This window comes from Eucyclogobius newberryi, unplaced genomic scaffold (genome assembly GCF_026437365.1).
Source record: "Eucyclogobius newberryi isolate DKJ021-1_F unplaced genomic scaffold, fEucNew1.0.hap1 SCAF_7, whole genome shotgun sequence".
Classification (NCBI taxonomy): domain Eukaryota; kingdom Metazoa; phylum Chordata; class Actinopteri; order Gobiiformes; family Gobiidae; genus Eucyclogobius; species Eucyclogobius newberryi.
Window position 1 is genome coordinate 29,446,514 of NW_027316389.1, and position 18,031 is coordinate 29,464,544.

Sequence of the window (18,031 nt, forward strand, 5' to 3'; positions counted from 1 at the left end):
ACTAAAAAGGCATCTTCATTTTCAACATGATCATCTAAGTATGGCAAAACTTCTTACAAATTCCTGTTCTCGTAATTTATCCATCTTTCTGTCTTTTGAATCATCTGTGATTTTTATGTACTTTATAGCATCAAATTCATGTGTATTACTATCATGCATTTATTCAATTACAGATGTTTTTACTGCTAAAAAATACCATTAGAAACATGCATTCTACTGTGACCAGGCACGCCTCGCCGCAAACCTAACCTGTAGAACATGGCGTCACCTGCTTGTTTCCACGGAGATAGATAATACTGAACTGGTGCATCTTTCCAAAATAAGTAAAAACATCTAAATGAGCAGGTGTCTGACCGTCCACTAGAAAATGTACACAGTGCCCCTTTATAAAGAATAACATTAACGACATTATCATATTACATTATATCTGTGTTGTAGATGACTGTAACTACTTTCTCAGTGAGCCAGCAGAGGACGCTGTTTCGCCTCCTGCATGTTGAATCCAGATCTCCTGGATGGTGTTAGGAGGCTGCAGTTTGAGGACACAGCTCCGAGCAGAGTCGCACTGACAGGTTCAGCTGTGTTCAGCTTCCCCAAATTGCACAGACAAATCTGAATAATGAACAGATTCAGGTTTAAATGTTTTTCTTAATTTTGTTGACATATTAGATACAAAAAGTACAGAAGGGATTTTGGATATTTTATTTTGTAATTGAGTAAACTAGATCTTATCTGGAAAATCTGCTGTAAAAAGGACTCAAGTGACTCACCCCTATGCGGAAGCACTCAACAGCCTCGCTGCTACACGTACGTTTGTTTTTTAGCCCAACTATTTCCGTCTCTTTTGAGCCAGCTCGAACACAGTCTTCCTTTGCCGTCCTTCAGCCAGTACACTGAAGGATCTCGCTAAACACACACCGGCATCTCAACCACGCAGAACGAGGCTGCAGGTGTGATGTAGGACAAAAGGGATGATTGATATGTGGGAGGACTTATCGGCTGTCCACGCCATGAGGAAATGAGATTCAGATGTGGCGCCAAAAAATCCTCCATAATTCCTTTAAGTACAAGACTGTAAAGTTTGGTGAGTGTAGGTGCTGCTTTAAGGGCTGAATTCATGTCTCTGTGGGAGAAAACAGCATTTGAAGTTACAAATGCTGTTTACAAATGGTCTTAGCATTAACTTAGGCGCTGAGGAGCTCCTTTCCTGAGTACAGCCCACGATATCCCATATAACTCAATAAGGTGTTTAAATGAATTTAATAAAACATCTTTAGGTGCAGATTGGACAATGCTGTTGTTTTCAAGTGAGCGTTTGAATCTTGAGCAGGCAAAATGACAAAAAAAATAAATAATTAAAGAGTTTGTTGTCTCGCATTTTAAAATCACATTTCATTAAAAAAAATTAAAAAAAAATGGAAACCCACCACACAGTGAACAGGGCATGCAGGTAAGAGATGGCAACAGGTACAAAATGCAATCTTCCAACTTGAAAAGTCTCTATTCTGTTTATCTGTTTTTTTGCTTCCTTGACCTCTCCATTCCCTATCTGGCAACCTCGCTTATGATGAGAGCGCTAACGGGGCAGGTCTTATAACAAAGAAAACACTGAATTGTGCAAAAGTTTAACTATCAGTTCCACCTTCTCGCCTGCCTCAGGAACACCACGTTCTGGTCTCTGTAGAGCGGTCGTGTTCAGACGTACACCGGGGCAGTGTGGGTCTGACTGGGCGGGGCAGTGTGGGTCTGACTGGGCAAAGCAGCTTCCCTCAGCGCCTCCTGGACACGATTTAAGGCAAACAATGCCGCACGAGTCAAATTCCATCCATCCATCCATTTTCTACCGCTTGTTCCCTTTCGGGGTCGCGGGTGACTGGAGCCTATCCCAGTGACTTCGGGCCTTAGGCGGGGTACATCCAGTTTTAAATAGGTAAATGGACGGAAACGGGTCAGTGCTTGTCCCCCAAAGCCATAACACATTGTTATTCTGCTCTTGCGTTTTCTTGGAGCATTTTCTTGTATAGTCAGTCTTATTCCAATCATAGTTAGTGTAGTTGGAGATGTAATCGCTAACTTATATTCGGGAGCAGGACCACGCCTCAACCTCTAACCTCCCCAGCAACCACACCTCCACTCTTTAACCACGCCTCTTATTACCCAGAAGTCCTATATATGCAAAGGCCAATCCCAGCATCTCTTGTCGTCTCTGCTCTCTCGACAGAGAGACACTCAGTACAGCGCGTTCATTCAAACCAACCATGAGCCATTTTCTCAGATTCTGATCCGTTCCCAATCTGAGCAATTCAGTCTGAAGCATTCAGTCGGTCAGTTCCCCCCAGGACTCACCCAGCGCGATTCCACAGCTCCAAACACCATCAGCTCCTCCGCACCTGAGTCTCTCACGGACCCCACCTCCGGGACACTCCATGTCACCTCCGGGCGTCCACATAGAACACCGACCTCCACTCCACAGCAACGGCCTGGACCCACGCGCTCCTTCTCGCTCTCTGCCCCTCATTTTAACCGGGCGCTATCCGAGCTTCCGGAGCTGGGCACGGCTCCCGCGCCGGCCGGCGCGCTCCGTGCATCGCTCCGTGTGCTGCGCCCAGGCGCGCGTCTCCACTCAGGTGGACATCAGAGACCGTACCGCACCGGGCCGAAGCCGGTGGACATTTCTTTCAGACGCTACGTCAATAAATATCCATGTTTTCGTCAGCCTCACTTCCTGGTTCCACGTCTGTCTGGAGGCGCGCAGTTGATGGCGTCACCATTGCTCCACGGGCCACAGCGCGACCTCTCAGCTCCCCCTGGTGGCGGGAGCCAGGTTGTACAACTCAATTTAAAGCCAGATTAAACAACGTTCATAGGGACTCAGCAATGTCCCAGCTTGTCTTAACAATGTTGAGTTCAAACGCTCCCTCTTTTCTCAAACTTTCTCATCAATTCTCATCACCTTTGCTGCAGCTGCACTCGACTCCCTCAACATGCTTTCCTCTATCCCTCCTCTGTACCTACACTCTACTGCACGTACCATCAACGCACCATCTTCTCTGCGCTGGCTCTTTACCACCCACTATCATTCTGGTTTAAGCTAATCTTTCTTTCGCCCTCTGTTCATGCTGTTCATCGGTCCTACTCTTCTCACGCGAACTCTCAAGCTTCCTTTTCTTTTCTAATGCAACCTTCACACCTCGTAGGCTCACAATTCATGCTTCCACTAAATTACTTTCATGTCACATTGAGCTGTCTGGCTTCGCCGCCACATGTTAGCCAAAGGTATCTTCAAAGATTCTGTTTCTAGCATTGCGGCAGGTTCTCATCTTCTCATTCGCATATTACCTTAAGTAAAAAAATAAATTAAAAAAAATTCCCCAGCTCTGGCTTTTCATGCTACCGCATCTTACCATGTTCGCCTTGCAGCTCAACGCGCAGCCTCAACGCGCAGCCTCAACGCGCAGCCTCAACGCACAGCTCAACGCAACTCTCATCTCTCAGCTCAACGCACAGCTCACAGCTCAATAGCTCAATTCACAGCTACAGCTCACAGCTCAATAGCTCAACTCACAGCTCAATAGCTCAACTCACAGCTCAATAGCTCAACTCACAGCTCAATAGCTCAACTCACAGCTCCATAGCTCAGCTCACAGCTCCATAGCTCAGCTCACAGCTCAATAGCTCAGCTCACAGCTCAATAGCTCAGCTCACAGCTCAATAGCTCAACTTACAGCTACAGCTCAATAGCTCAACTTACAGCTACAGCTCACAGCTCAATAGCTCAACTTACAGCTACAGCTCACAGCTCAATAGCTCAACTTACAGCTACAGCTCAATAGCTCAACTTACAGCTACGGCTCAATAGCTCAACAGCTCAACTTACAGCTACAGCTCAATAGCTCAACTTACAGCTACAGCTCAATAGCTCAACAGCTCAACTTACAGCTACAGCTCAATAGCTCAACTTACAGCTACAGCTCAATAGCTCAATAGCTCAACTTACAGCTACAGCTCAATAGCTCAACTTACAGCTACAGCTCAATAGCTCAACAGCTCAACTTACAGCTACAGCTCAATAGCTCAACAGCTCAACTTACAGCTACAGCTCAGTTACAGCTCCGAGCTACTACTCTCAGCTACAGCCCTCAGCCAACCCACATGTCACAACTTAAAGCTCAGTTACAACTACAGCCCACTCAGAACCCGCTGGCAGCACGCTCGCCCCAGAGCATCCACGCTCGCCCCAGAGCATCCACGCTCGCCCCAGAGCATCCAGAGCATCCACGCTCGCCCCAGAGCATCCACGCTCGCCCCAGAGCATCCAGAGCATCCACGCTCGCCCAGAGCATCCAGAGCATACACGCTCGCCCCAGAGCATCCACGCTCACCCAGAGCATCCAGAGCATCCACGCTCGCCCCAGAGCATCCACGCTCGCCCCAGAGCATCCAGAGCATCCACGCTCGCCCAGAGCATCCAGAGCATACACGCTCGCCCCAGAGCATCCACGCTCACCCAGAGCATCCAGAGCATCCACGCTCGCCCCAGAGCATCCACGCTCTCCCCAGAGCATCCACGCTCGCCCCAGAGCATCTTCGCTCGCCCCAGAGCAGCCACGCTCGCCCCAGAGCAGCCATTCATCCCTCCCTTCATCACTCATCCCGCTCTATTCCCCCCCTCCCCTTCCCCATTCATCCAAACCATTCGACCCCTTCCCCATTCATCCCACATCCCACTCAAGCTTTTCCGCATCCTCAGAGTCCTGCCCGCAGCCACACGCTCGCTCAGAGCCCCGCCCGCAGCCACACGCTCGCTCAGAGCCCCCCCCCACACCAAGCAGTCTCTCTCCGGAACAGTCACCGGGCACCGGGATGCTCATCCATCTCACATTCCCTCCTTCTTTTCAGAAGAAACATCTCTCAACGTGCACCTTATCCACCGCGCATCGGTTGGTGCATTGGAGACCGCTTGGAGCGCTCCGGCCCCTTCCAACCCATTCCAGCTGCCGTGCGTACTACACGGTCCTCAGGCGCTTAGTCTCCTCTACCAGGCATTCACATAATGCCAGAATTATACCCCAAAATCGTTCTGGACATTTTGGGGGTTTGATCAGTCGGAAGGCTTATTCTACACCTCTCTAGTAGATCAATAAGGGATATCTTACTATGCGCAACTCATAATACTCAGTCTATTCCCCTCTATCAATCCATCTCCTGCATTGCTCATACTCAAGTCACCGTAATTGACCAACTCCTACTCTCGATTCACCGTCCCAAATCCGACGCTCTACGATCGCTTCAATTCCTACTCCTCAATACTACTACCCTCATATTTTTCATTCCTCTCATTCTCAATCTCATTCATCTCAATTAAGTTCCCTCATTCATCGCTCATATTGACTTCTTTGCTACCCGCAGCTCGTCAACTCCTAAATCCATGCAAACATTTCGCTCTCCACTCCGGAGCAAGGAGACTCCACCATAAATCCAGTTCTATCGACTGTCCGTTCAATCCTATCACTCCTGCATCTTATTCTCCATCTGCTTCCGTCGACGACCACAAACGCTAAAACACTATTCAAATGTACCAGAATTAACCCTCGTCTCAGTAACGGACGGACTGCTTTCGATTTCATCCAGCTACTCTTCAAGAGTGCTTGGCTATCCAGCTCCTCTTCCCCCGTGCCACTCGTAACATTATTTTCAGCCAGGCTTACGTCAAGATCCAGATCAACTTCCTTCATTTAAATCATTTTGGGGGTTCTGAATCGGCTGGGCTGATTACCCGAGACAGAGCCCCCATCCTGAGCCCAGCCATCTCATTGATCTCTCTCTCATCTCATCGATCTCCCTCTCATCTCATCGATCTCTCTCTCATCTCATCGACCTCTCTCATCGAGCTCTCTCATCAAGCTCCCTCATATCGATCCCCCTCATCGACCTCCCTCATATCGATCTCTCTCATATCGATCTCTCTCATATCGATCTCTCTCATATCGATCTCTCATCGACCCATCATGACTTATCAATAAACAATCTTTCGTATTTCATTGTTGTGGCGTGGTCCTTGCTAGTGAAGTGTAGTTGGAGATGTAATCGCTAACTTAGATTCGGGAGCAGGACCACGCCTCAACCTCTTACCTCACCAGCAACCACACCTCCACTCTTTAACCACGCCTCTTATTACCCAGAAGTCCTATTTATGCAAAGGCCAATCCCAGCATCTCTTGTTGTCTCTGCTCTCTCGACCCCACCCTCCCACCCCATGTCTCTATCATCGTCACCTTAACACATAACCATCCATGGAGGGGGGGTTCTGAATCGGCTGGGCTGATTACCCGAGACAGAGCCCCCATCCTGAGTCTCGACCCAGCCATCTCATTGATCTCTTTCTCATCTCATCGATCTCCCTCTCATCTCATCGATCTCTCTCTCATCTCATCGATCTCTCTCTCATCTCATCGATCTCTCTCTCATCTCATCGATCTCTCTCTCATCTCATCGATCTCTCTCTCATCTCATCAATCTCTCTCTCATCTCATCGATCTCCCTCTCATCTCATCGATCTCCCTCTCATCTCATCGATCTCCCTCTCATCTCATCGATCTCTCTCTCATCTCATCGATCTCTCTCTCATCTCATCAATCCCTCTCATCGAGCTCTCTCATCGAGCTCCCTCATATCGATCTCTCTCATATCGATCTCTCTCATATCGATCTCTCTCATATCGATCCCTCTCATATCGATCTCTCATCGATCTCTCATCGACCCATCATGACTTATCAATAAACATTCTTTCGTATTTCATTGTTGTGGCGTGGTCCTTGCTAGTGAAAAGCAATCAGGAAAAAGACAGAATCCTCATTTATCACTGGGACGCTTCTGCCTGCCATGTTTTTTGGTCTCCTTCATGAATCTTTCCCCGACACTTTCAAACTGTGTTTTAGCTTCATCAATAACATTTGTGTCACATTGTGGGAGGAACACCACCTGTCAAACAAGATCTCCTTTTATCGCACAAAATTAACATAAGTTTTATTGTTGTTTTTCCGCAATCTACGAAACCTTTGTCAATAAGCTTCTGGGACAAGTTCATAAGCATGAAGAATAGCAGATTAAACTTTATTAAAATCCAGACTATTGTAAGACAATTTATATTTTTATTCGATTTTGGATGGAACTATTTGTGGGGCGGAAGAATATTGCTAACGGGTGGTCACGAAAGTAAAGGTGAAGAGAGTTCGGGCAATGATATTAACGTGTTGAATGAAAGTTCGGAGGCGATAAATAAAAAGCCTTTCCTGAGGAGCAATTATTTTACACCCACGACAAACGAACACCCGCACAAGAACGCGTGTTACACTATCCTCAGCGGAGAGCGGTGCTTAGGCCTTTGCCACTTAATGTGCAACATAGCAATAAGGTCCACATTTCTTTTGGTCATTTCAGTGTGTCAGCCACTCTTTCAAAAAAAATTAAATATTTGTCAACATCTCTCATTAAATTTAGGAACTAAACGAATATTTTTACTTACATCAAACTCCTTAGCTCTGGGCTCATGAGAACGAATCCCAAGCTCCAACTCAACAAGTTTAATTTTTGTTTGCGTTTACAATTTCTTCTGCTCCAACGTGCTGGCAAAATGCAAGTTCCAGCTCCTTTAAACGAACCGCCTCATCTGGCGCCCCAGACGAGGACAAACGTGGGCCTTTAGGCACGAAAAAACTCCACACTCAACCAATGCTGACAACAACTCTTCTTTTATCACAGCCTTTTTAGCTTGCTTTGTGACAACTGTGAAAAGTGTCCAAAGTGGGCGTATTAACAAACTCATCCAGGTCAAACTCCATCTTGACCCAGAATCCTGCACTCTACCAAAAAAACAAAGGCAAACGCACAACCAAAACCCAAACACAAATAACTTGCAGCCGAAAACCTACTCTACCTGCACACAAGAGTGATGACTTACGAGAGAGAGAGCAGCACATCCGGGCGCTCCATTTAAAGGCTCCAGGGTGCACAAAACGGCAAGATCATGAAACAATACCTATCAAAACCAGGATATATAAAAAGACTAATTTAACAAAAAGAACAGGAAAAATATGAATACAATCAATAAGGGAAAAAGGTGCTCAAACCTAACAGGCGCCACGCACGCCCAGTCGATCACAGCCAGCCCTGGTGAGGAGTCCAGGGAAATGTGCTTGTCAATATCAATGGCGGCCCTAGCCAAATTAGCCGTGAGGTTGCCATTTTTGGGCAAACTACCAAAGAGTTGTTTTCGCCGGATAGTTTAAAATTTGGGGTAGAAGCCGAGCTTGCTTTCGTAGAAGAGTGTGAGAAATTGTCCCGGGCTCTTGGGAGAGGTGAGAGAACTGAAATAATGATTTTCCAGGAAACAATGGTCAGTTGGGGCTTTCCATATGGAGATAAAAGGTAGATTCTGGAACACTGGGGGCTCGGTTTGGGGTAAGGAAAGGGCCAAAGTGAAGGAGAGCAAAGTGGTCATAAACAGATAAATAGATGTATCGTATTGGATGTGTACAAGAAATATGGAAAAATAATATAATTGAAATAGCTATAAAAAGTGAAGAATTGAAATCTCAAGATGATACTCATAAAATAATAAAATTGAAATATTATATATACCAAGGAGATGGTGGTGGACTTCCGCAGACACCACTCCACTGCCCCCTCACCAGTGAACATCCAGGGACGGGACATTGAGAGAGTGGACTCATACAAGTACCTGGGTGTTCATCTGAACCACAAACTGGACTGGACTCACAACACAGACGCACTGTACAGGAAGAGCCAGAGTCGGCTCTACCTCCTGAGGAGACTCAGGTCTTTTGGAGTGACAGGGCCACTCCTGAAGACCTTCTATGCCTCTGTGGAGGCATCAGCCCTCGTGTGCAATACTGTCATAATAATGTTCAATACCGTCAATAATGACGCGGTCTTGCCCCACCGCCCGTCAGTTTGGAGATTCGAGGAAAGGAGATAGTCTGTACTATAGCTAAACACTGCGGGAATCAATCAAAAAAACACTCTGGGTACATATATGAAGCACAAATAGCAATGTAAGAAGGTTAAAAGCTCTGAAAAGTCGATTTTGCATGTTATGGGACCTTTAATAACAAATAACCAGTGGCGGCTAGTGGTGCAAAATATAGGGGGGGCTATTTGACATGACCGTGTTTTTGCTTTTTTTAAATGTCCAAAATTGAATATTTAACATGGATACATATTTTAAATCCACATTTATAAACTTTATCATTTATCAACTGAATGAATTAAGTAAACACACTTTATTTCCACTTTTGGTAATGATAATACAATGACTTAGAGGCAGATACCATTTGTGAGAAAATACATTTGACATAATATGGCATCTGATTCATACAGTATAAAGTATTCTGTGCATCTGTGAATATGTCTTGTCGCTTATGATGGGGAAATTACACTTTGCTTCAGTACGACGTACGCGTTGATAAAACGATGGTAGTTTGATAGACCTTGCTCACCTCAAGTCCCTGAACATCCTTTGGTATGTTTATCAGTAGAAGCTATGAACTCTCCAAATAATGTCACCTGTCGCGGCATGTTTGTTTACTCAATCCACATGGTCCACTGGCCCTGGGGGCCCTACGGCACATCCCATCCAACCATTACGCCAGCACCATGCAGACTCAACTCGCTCAACCAGGAAGTGATTTAAACAACGTTCTGATTGGCTGCTGTAAATGGCTATTCGCGTTACATTTCACAACAAACAAAGTCATGAGTGTCTGATGTCATGGATGTTGGCCTAATACTCGTTGCTGAGAGAGATTTTTAGCATTTCAAAACAATTCCTGTTAATTAACGATGTATTGAAGCTTCAAAGCAACAAAAACAAAAACCTATTTTGAGATGATCCCTTACCCTGAACTACATGTCGTAAGACGTAAACATTGAAAACACGGCGTGTGGCACTTCCGCATATGGCCCGCGCAGAAAGCTGGAGAAAGCGCCCATTTTCGATGGCATTTCCCATAGTGACGTAAAAATCCCCATTGCTTTTCTATGGGGCTCACGGAAACGTAAAAAAGTGATGCAGGCTGCAGACAAAGTATCATATATATATATATATATATATATATATATATATATATATATATATATATATATATATATATATATATATATATATGGATATATATGATTATTTTACGTATTTAAACTAATAAGAATATAAGATAATTCCGAACAGATTATATTGTTTTTAGACAAAATTGACGTACTGATTGGCTGATTGATAGGGGGTCCATTAAGGGCGCTAGGGCGCCCTTAATGGACCAGCCGCCGATGCAAATAACTAACGCTAATTTTCAAGCTGGTTGCCATTACTGCCGTTTCCTCCCTCCTGTTATAGCGTCCGTGTTTGCAGGAGCTCTAGACACATAATGTTGACACTGAGTTCCACATCAGACCCACCATCAGAAGAACATACACACTCATCCTCTGTGCTCCTGCTGAGTTTCCCTTTGTAACAGAATCCTCATTTATGGTATTCAACATTAGCGGAGCTCTGCAGGGCTGCTCAGTGTAACACATACAGTCAAACCACGTGTCATAGTAGTCCACGTCGTCCTGGGACAGTCCTCCTCTCACCACCAGGGGGCCCCCTCTCCACAGCCTCTCTATGCGGTACCTCCTGTGGTCCAGGTGCAGGAACACGTCGCTGTCCCACTGCTTCCTCACACAGCGGCCCCGTCTCTGCCACAGGGCCTCACTGCACAGCTGCGTCGCCGTGGAGACGTTCAGGATGTAGTTGTTCATCACTTGCTCCAAGTGGCGCCGTGCGTCGAAACAAGAGTCCTGCGGTGAGCGACAGAGGGGAGATGTCACACACCTGGAGAAGTGCATGCTTTTGTCCACTTTATGAATGTTTCGAGTGAGTGATTGGTGGAGGTTGGAGAGACAATATATTTATAGATCATTTTATTTGGACTGTAGCCTGACGTTTTCGGGCGATGGAGTCACACATTTTTATTTTGTCAACTAATTCTTAAGATTGTAAGGATGTATGTGGCCCTGTGGCCCTCAGAGGCAACTGTTGTTGTGATTTTGGGCCTTACAAAAATAAATTGATTTGATTTGATTTGTATATGGAATAAAGATCTAACGGTCTATATCGGTTGGAAATACATCAAGCTAATATTTGCACTTTTAGCATATCGCGGATCAGCCTAAATTTTCCAGCGCAAAACAACATTTTGTTTTGACCAGCGTGCTGCCTGAAGATTATGCATAAAGCTTTTTTTTAAGACTGCACGAAACGGGACAGCCCTTGAATTACATTGTTTGGGGAAAATGATAAAAATCGGTCCCGCAAATGAGTCCAAAAATATCTATTTATCTGGATTCTAATTTTTTTTTTTTCAGTTTTCAGAGGAATACACCATGTTTTAGCTGTATTTAATATTTGTAATTGTATGAATTCCTGTGAACTTGTGGCAAGGCAATTGAGGTCAGATACGGGATCTGGACATAGAGATAGAGGGATAGACATTTTGAGAGCATTTAATCGATGCACAAAGCAAGTTTTTAGTTGACCAAGAATTGCTTTAGTCAACAGCCCTACATTTTCAACATAAAATGTTTCTTCTTATTTTTTTGTTTTCAGATTGAAGACAGTTCTCAGTCCCTTTACCTTAAGGGCTGGACAATATGGAGAAAACATTTTAATTTTGACCTGGTCCCTGTGACAACCTCCTTTTCTGGTGAAATTGTCATTTTGTGAGTCACTAATGTCCTGTTTAATGCAGCCTAATGCTTAAAAACAAACTATTGGTTAAGTATCTGTCATGCTCAGTGAGTGACAGGGTTAATATAGCCAATTTCTGAAGATTGATCAAACTATGTTTACCTTATATATAATATAGAATAGAATACAGTAAGTGCACATGAATTGCGATAAAATCAAAATCTTGATCCTGCTCCAAGAAAATTGTGAAATACATGTTGGCATGTCGCCCACTCCTACTCTACCTCATCAGCAGCAGAAACATTCAACTCTGCTGATCTCTGGAGCGTTTAATGGTTAAAGTCTTTTTTTGAAAAATCCGCCTTTCACTGATCACTTTTAGTACTACACATCATTAATTTATCTTCTGCACTTAAAACAGCTTGAAAACAGAGTTGCTATTATAAATTGAAAATATACGTCCTAAACTCATACCCAAAAGAGTTTAGGTAAATTGGAAAGGAAATTAAAAAAAATTGTGAGGAAAACAGTTTTTACCCTTATTTTATTTACAGCAAAATGATGTTGCCGTGTTGCAAGCTATAACATATTTTATTTGTCATAAAAGTCACTATGGGGTAAGGTAAAGATTTAAACAGGGGTGCATAGTACCAAAATAATACATATTTGTTTCTGTTCGTCAATATAAAATTCCCATAGAACATTTATATACATATATATATATATATATATATATATATATATATATACATATATATATATATATATATATATATATATATATATATATATATATATATATATATATATATATATATGTATAATATAAAAGGGCTAGCCCCGATACACGGCAACGGCCTCATGGTCGCACCAATCCACGCATTCATTTCCCAGAACCGGGCACATCCAATCATTCAACCCCTTCCCCATTCATCCCACATCCTACTCAAGTTTTTTCTGCTTCCTCACCAGGGTCTCAGCTGGCACCGGGACGCCGTCTCTCCCCAAGACTGTTGCCAGGCACCAGGACGCCGTCTCTCTCCGGAGCAGTCACTGGGCACCGGGATGCTCATTCATCTCACACTCCCTCCTTCTTTCTCAGAAGAAACATCTCTCAGCGTACACCTCAATCCATCATGCATCAATTGATGCATCGAAGACCGCTCAGAGCTCTCCAGCCCCTTCCAACCCATTCCACGCACTAGACAGTCCTCAAGTGCTAGTTTCCTCTACCAGGCATTGAGATCATCCCACAGAATATACCCCACTATCGTTCCGGACATTCTTTGGGGGTTCGATCAGTCAGAAGGCACTTATTCAACACCTCTCTAGTAGATCAATAAGGGATATTCTACTATAGCGCACCTCATAATACTCTAGACTCTCAGTCTATTCCCCTATCAATCACCCGCATCGTCGATACTCAAGACACCATAATCGTAACTCCTACTCTCAATTCACCATCCCAAATCCGACGCTCTACACCGAACTTCGACATGCACCAGTATTAATCCTCATCTCAGTAATCAACAGACTGCTTTAGATTCCATCCAGCTACTCTTCAAAGTGTCTTTGACTATCCAGCTTCCCCTTCCCTCGTGCCACAGTAACATTATTTTCAGCCAGGCTTACGTCGAGATCCAGATCTTCCTTCATTTTAAATGATCTTTGAGGGTTCTGAATCAGCTGAGCTGATTACTCGAGACAGAGCCCCCATCATGAGTCTCTACCCAGCCACCTATCATCACTCCATCATCACTCCATCATCGCTCCATCACCGCTCCATCATCGCTCCATCATCGATCCATCATCGATCTTTCATTACTATTATCAATAAACATTATTTCGTATTCCATTGTTGTGGTGTGGTCCTTGGTAGTGAAGTGTAGTTGACGACGTTATTCGTTAACTTGGGTTCGGGAGCAGGACCACGCCTCAACCTCTTCTGCAGCAACCACACCTCCACTCTTTAGCCACGCCTCTAATTACCCTGAAGGCCTATATATATACAGGACAATCCCAGCATCTCTTGTTGTCTCTGCTCTCTCGACACCTTAACACATTCATCTTAACACATCACCATCTATGGAGGGGGGTTCTGAATTGGCTGGGCTGATTACCTGAGACAGAGCCCCCATCCTGAGTCTCTACCCAGCCAACTATCAGTGATCCATCATCGATTCATCATAGATCCATCATCTATCCATCATCGATCCTTCATCACTATGATCAATAAAACATTATTTCGTATTCCATTGTTGTGGCATGGTCCTTGCTAGTGAACTAAAATGTACCGGTATATAAAAAGTTTGTATTGTTTTGACAAAAAAAAATCAATGCCAAAAGTGGCTCAACTTACCCCTGTTTTCCCTACAGTTTGTCCTCTGCCACTTGAAAAACTGTTTTGACCTGTGTTTACTACCTCATTGTCAGTGATGTTCATGTCTCCCCAGGACACGACTCCAGCTGCACCCAGAGCAGACGCCTCTCCGATGGTGTTCACCAGGTCGAACTGAAATAGGTGAAGTCAAACATAGAACACTGTCCATTCTTTGCAGGTTTCAAGGTTTTTGCAGAGTGAGATAGAGACAAAGATTAGGTTTATCTACCCCTGAACTGAATAAAAGCCCAAACATATATATACACGCGATCACCTGTTGAGCGCTACTTCCAGTGCCGTGACGGCAACAAGACAGAATTACGGAGCAGACAGGATTCAAACACACTGCGGGGGTCATTGTCTCGCATCAGTCCTAGATGGGACAATCTCATTGCACAGAAACATGCGCAGGGCTCCCACTGATTCAGCCTGTGGTGAGTTGTAATTTTTATGCACTCGTTTTTGCCATATTTATCTGATGAGCTTCCACCAGTCAGAAGAACAGTGAGGACTCGTGCAACTGTAGGTTATGTTACTCCAATTTGGATCTTTTGGTATAGTACATTTAATAATGTACAAACACGTCTTTTGAGAACATTTCGCCTTCCGAGCTGAATCGAATGGAAGCCTAAGCCCAAGTTAACCTGACCGCGACATAAACTGGCACACCGGTCCGTGAAAATAAAACCTACATTATTCCGGTCCGTGGTGCAAAAAAGGTTGGGGACCCCTGCTCTGCACTACAGACCTCAGATACAACACGGCCAGCTGTGTCCTGCAGAAGTTCTCTGACGACTCTGCCATCATCGCACTCATCACGGACGACGATGATGCGGAGTACAGAGGACTGGAGCAGGACTTTGTGGACTTGGGTCAGCGGAACCACCTCCTCATCAACGCGGGGAAGACCAAGGAGATGGTGGTGGACTTCCGCAGACACCACCCCACTGCCCCCTCACCAGTGAACATCCAGGGACGGGACATTGAGAGAGTGGACTCATACAAGTACCTGGTGTTCATCTGAACCACAAACTGGACTGGACTCATAACACAGATGCACTGTACAGGAATAGCCAGAGTCGGCTCTACCTCCTGAGGAGACTCAGGTCTTTTGGAGTGACAGGGCCACTCCTGAAGACCTTCTACGACTCTGTGGTGGCATCAGCTCCTGTACGGTGTGGCCTGCTGGAGCAGCAGCATCACAGAGAGGGAGAGGAGGAGGCTGGACAAAGTCATCAAGAAGTCCAGCTCCGTCCTGGGCTGTGCTCTGGACTCGGTGCAGGAGGTGGGGGACAGAAGGGTCCTGGCTAAACTCACATCTATGCTGGACCATGAGTCTCACCCTCTGCAGGACACTCTGTCCGCTCTGGAGAGCAGCTTCAGTGAGGCTGTGTGAAGGAGACGTTTCATAGGTCTTTCCTTCCTGCTGCTGTCAGACTTTACAACAAACACTGTTAGCCCTGAACATGTGTCACTCATGTGCAATAGTGTCATAATCATGTACAATACTTTGACATATTGTCAATGATCTTGGTGCAATATTCGCTGTCCGTATAACAACTGTAAATAAGAGTTTTACTATTGTTATTATCATTTTTTATTAAGAGTATAAGAGGTTTTTAATAAGAGCTTTTCTACAAGAGTGTGTTTATACTTCTGTACTTACTTTATGTTGCAACATTGGAATTTCCCCATTGTGGGACAAATAAAGGCTTATCTTATCTTAAAATGAAAAAATACCAATCTTCTCCTTCATCCTGTGCCTCACAAACATTCGCGCCTGCATCGAGTCCTGCAGCACCTCCTCCAGATAAATAGACGGGTACAAGGCTGTAGATGCGTTCCACAACCACAAGAGATTATCGTTTCTCGCTTTCTCAATATCTGGACATTCCCCTGTATAACCCACCATGTCTTGATTAAAATCGTAGTTATAACAATCTGGATACAGATAGTAACCCCATTGTCTTTTGGGCCTCATCTTTTTCCCAAGGTTTATCGATCGGAGAAAGTATCTTTTCGCGGCACGTTCAAAGACTATCTTGGCACGAGCTTCTGCTTCATCGTCGGTTAACGAAGCAGTTTTATTCTTGACCTTTGCGATAGAGATCTCTTTATAGATATTCTTGCTTCCCCAGTTTCGAATCCATTGCGGCCTCCACTCTTCAAAGTCCAAAATGGCAAGTCCCGGATTGTCGACAGGGATGTAGTATTCAATATCGTCTTCTGCATGATCACGGTGCTCCTTCAAATCAACCAGCTGGGGCAAGCCATCGTCGTACATTTCGCCAGTGTCTTCGTCGATGTATGGGAAAATGCCATATCGATCAGTGTAGAATATGGAGATGGGTTGGTTGGTGGCTGCTTTCAAAGTGCTGCTGATGAGGTGGAAGTGGGATAAGTCCAGAGTCACCCCGAATCGGACCTCGCACAGCTCAGAAGGGACATTCCACATGAAGAGGAAAGGGTGACCTGGGTCTGTGGGAGGGTCAGTTCTGGGCAAAGCCAGAATGCAATTCAGTAAGAAGAAAATTGTAGAGATTGAGGTGAAATATTTGAGATGCTTCATGGTGAAAAAGGAGTTGGATCTAGAGAGGAAGAACAGAAAGAGTTTGATCTGTATGAGGACGGCTTATCTAGATATGAGAAGACATATACAACATAACAAAGGCACAGCATAATTTATTTTGGTCTTAAAAATGCTTTTTGTCACAATGGCATTTGTATTTTATGCTTCAGATATTACAATAATTTAAACAGATTTACGTCAAAGCTCCCCCTGCTGACAGCAATAGGCATTACCCATGGAAAAATAAACTGCAAAGCAACCATGTTGCAACATGACCGGCATGATAATATATGCAGTTGTAGTTAAACCAATTTGACTATAAAATGCTCAGAACAAGTCTGATTTTGCATAGGCAAGGCAAGTTTATTTGTAGAGCACAATTCGTACACAAGGAAATTCAAAGTGCTTCACAAAACAGGGAAAATCATTTAAATCACATGACAAAAATAACAAAACCTTAATTTAAGATAAGATAAGATAATCCTTTATTGTCCCACATGGGGAAATTTCATTGTTGCAACGCAGGTAGATACAGAGGTAGATACAGAGGAAAAGAACAGATAACTTATAGGAAGTTTGAAAAACACTCTCAGTAGAAGATCTCTTATAAACAAAAACTCCTATAGACAAAACTTTAGGTTACTTTCGTAACCCCGGTTCTCTGAGTAGCATGAGTGAGATGTCTCACTATGGGATACGCCCCCTCGCGCGTATTCACAGAAGCACAATACCAATACATTGGCATTTGCAGCGTCATGACGTCAGCACCCCCTATAAATGCCATGTACATGACGCTGCCCGTCATTCAGTAAGCAAACCTCTTCTCGCTTCCCCCATCAGCAAGAAAGGCTGTCTGGTGAGACATCTCACTCATGCTACTCAGAGAACCGGGGTTACGAAAGTAAACTAAAGTTCTCTTTCATAGCATTCGTTCGATGTCTCACTATGGGATATTGAGACTCCCATATTGCCAGACAAGCTTACCGTAACGACCCAACGCCAACCAAGCCCCCTGAGGGAGCCTGAGATCAGGGCAAGTCCTGAGGTGAACCGACGCTAAGGACAGCGTGGGACAAACTCTGAGACGTGACGTCCAATCTGTAAAACTGATCCACCTGTCGAAATGATCTAGTCCTTTCAACGTAGGTGCTCAGAGCCCGGACCGGACATAACTTATGCAATCGCTGCTGCTCAGCAGTAGTGTGGGGTGGGGGCTGAAAAGCATCCACATCCACCTGGGTAAATGTACCAACCACTTTTGGGACAAAGGCTGGATTAGGCCGCAAGGTCACCCTGAGACAATCAGGACTGAACCGCATACAAGCGGGATGCACTGACA

General features: G+C 44.7%; 1 protein-coding gene and 1 pseudogene across 1 annotated transcript; both read right to left on the reverse strand.

Annotated features, from left to right (window-relative positions):
* Positions 1-448: 448 nt before the first annotated feature.
* Positions 449-10,011, reverse strand: LOC140349260 (hyaluronidase-4-like; annotated as a pseudogene).
* Positions 10,012-10,416: 405 nt separating this feature from the next.
* Positions 10,417-16,692, reverse strand: LOC140349262 (hyaluronidase-5-like). Its single transcript, XM_072435538.1, has 4 exons — positions 15,864-16,692; positions 14,438-14,496; positions 14,166-14,255; positions 10,417-10,854 (listed from the first exon to the last, which is right to left on the reverse strand). Exons 1-4 carry the CDS (start codon positions 16,690-16,692, stop codon positions 10,429-10,431), a joined length of 1,404 nt encoding a protein of 467 aa, XP_072291639.1. The 3' UTR covers positions 10,417-10,428.
* Positions 16,693-18,031: the final 1,339 nt, after the last annotated feature.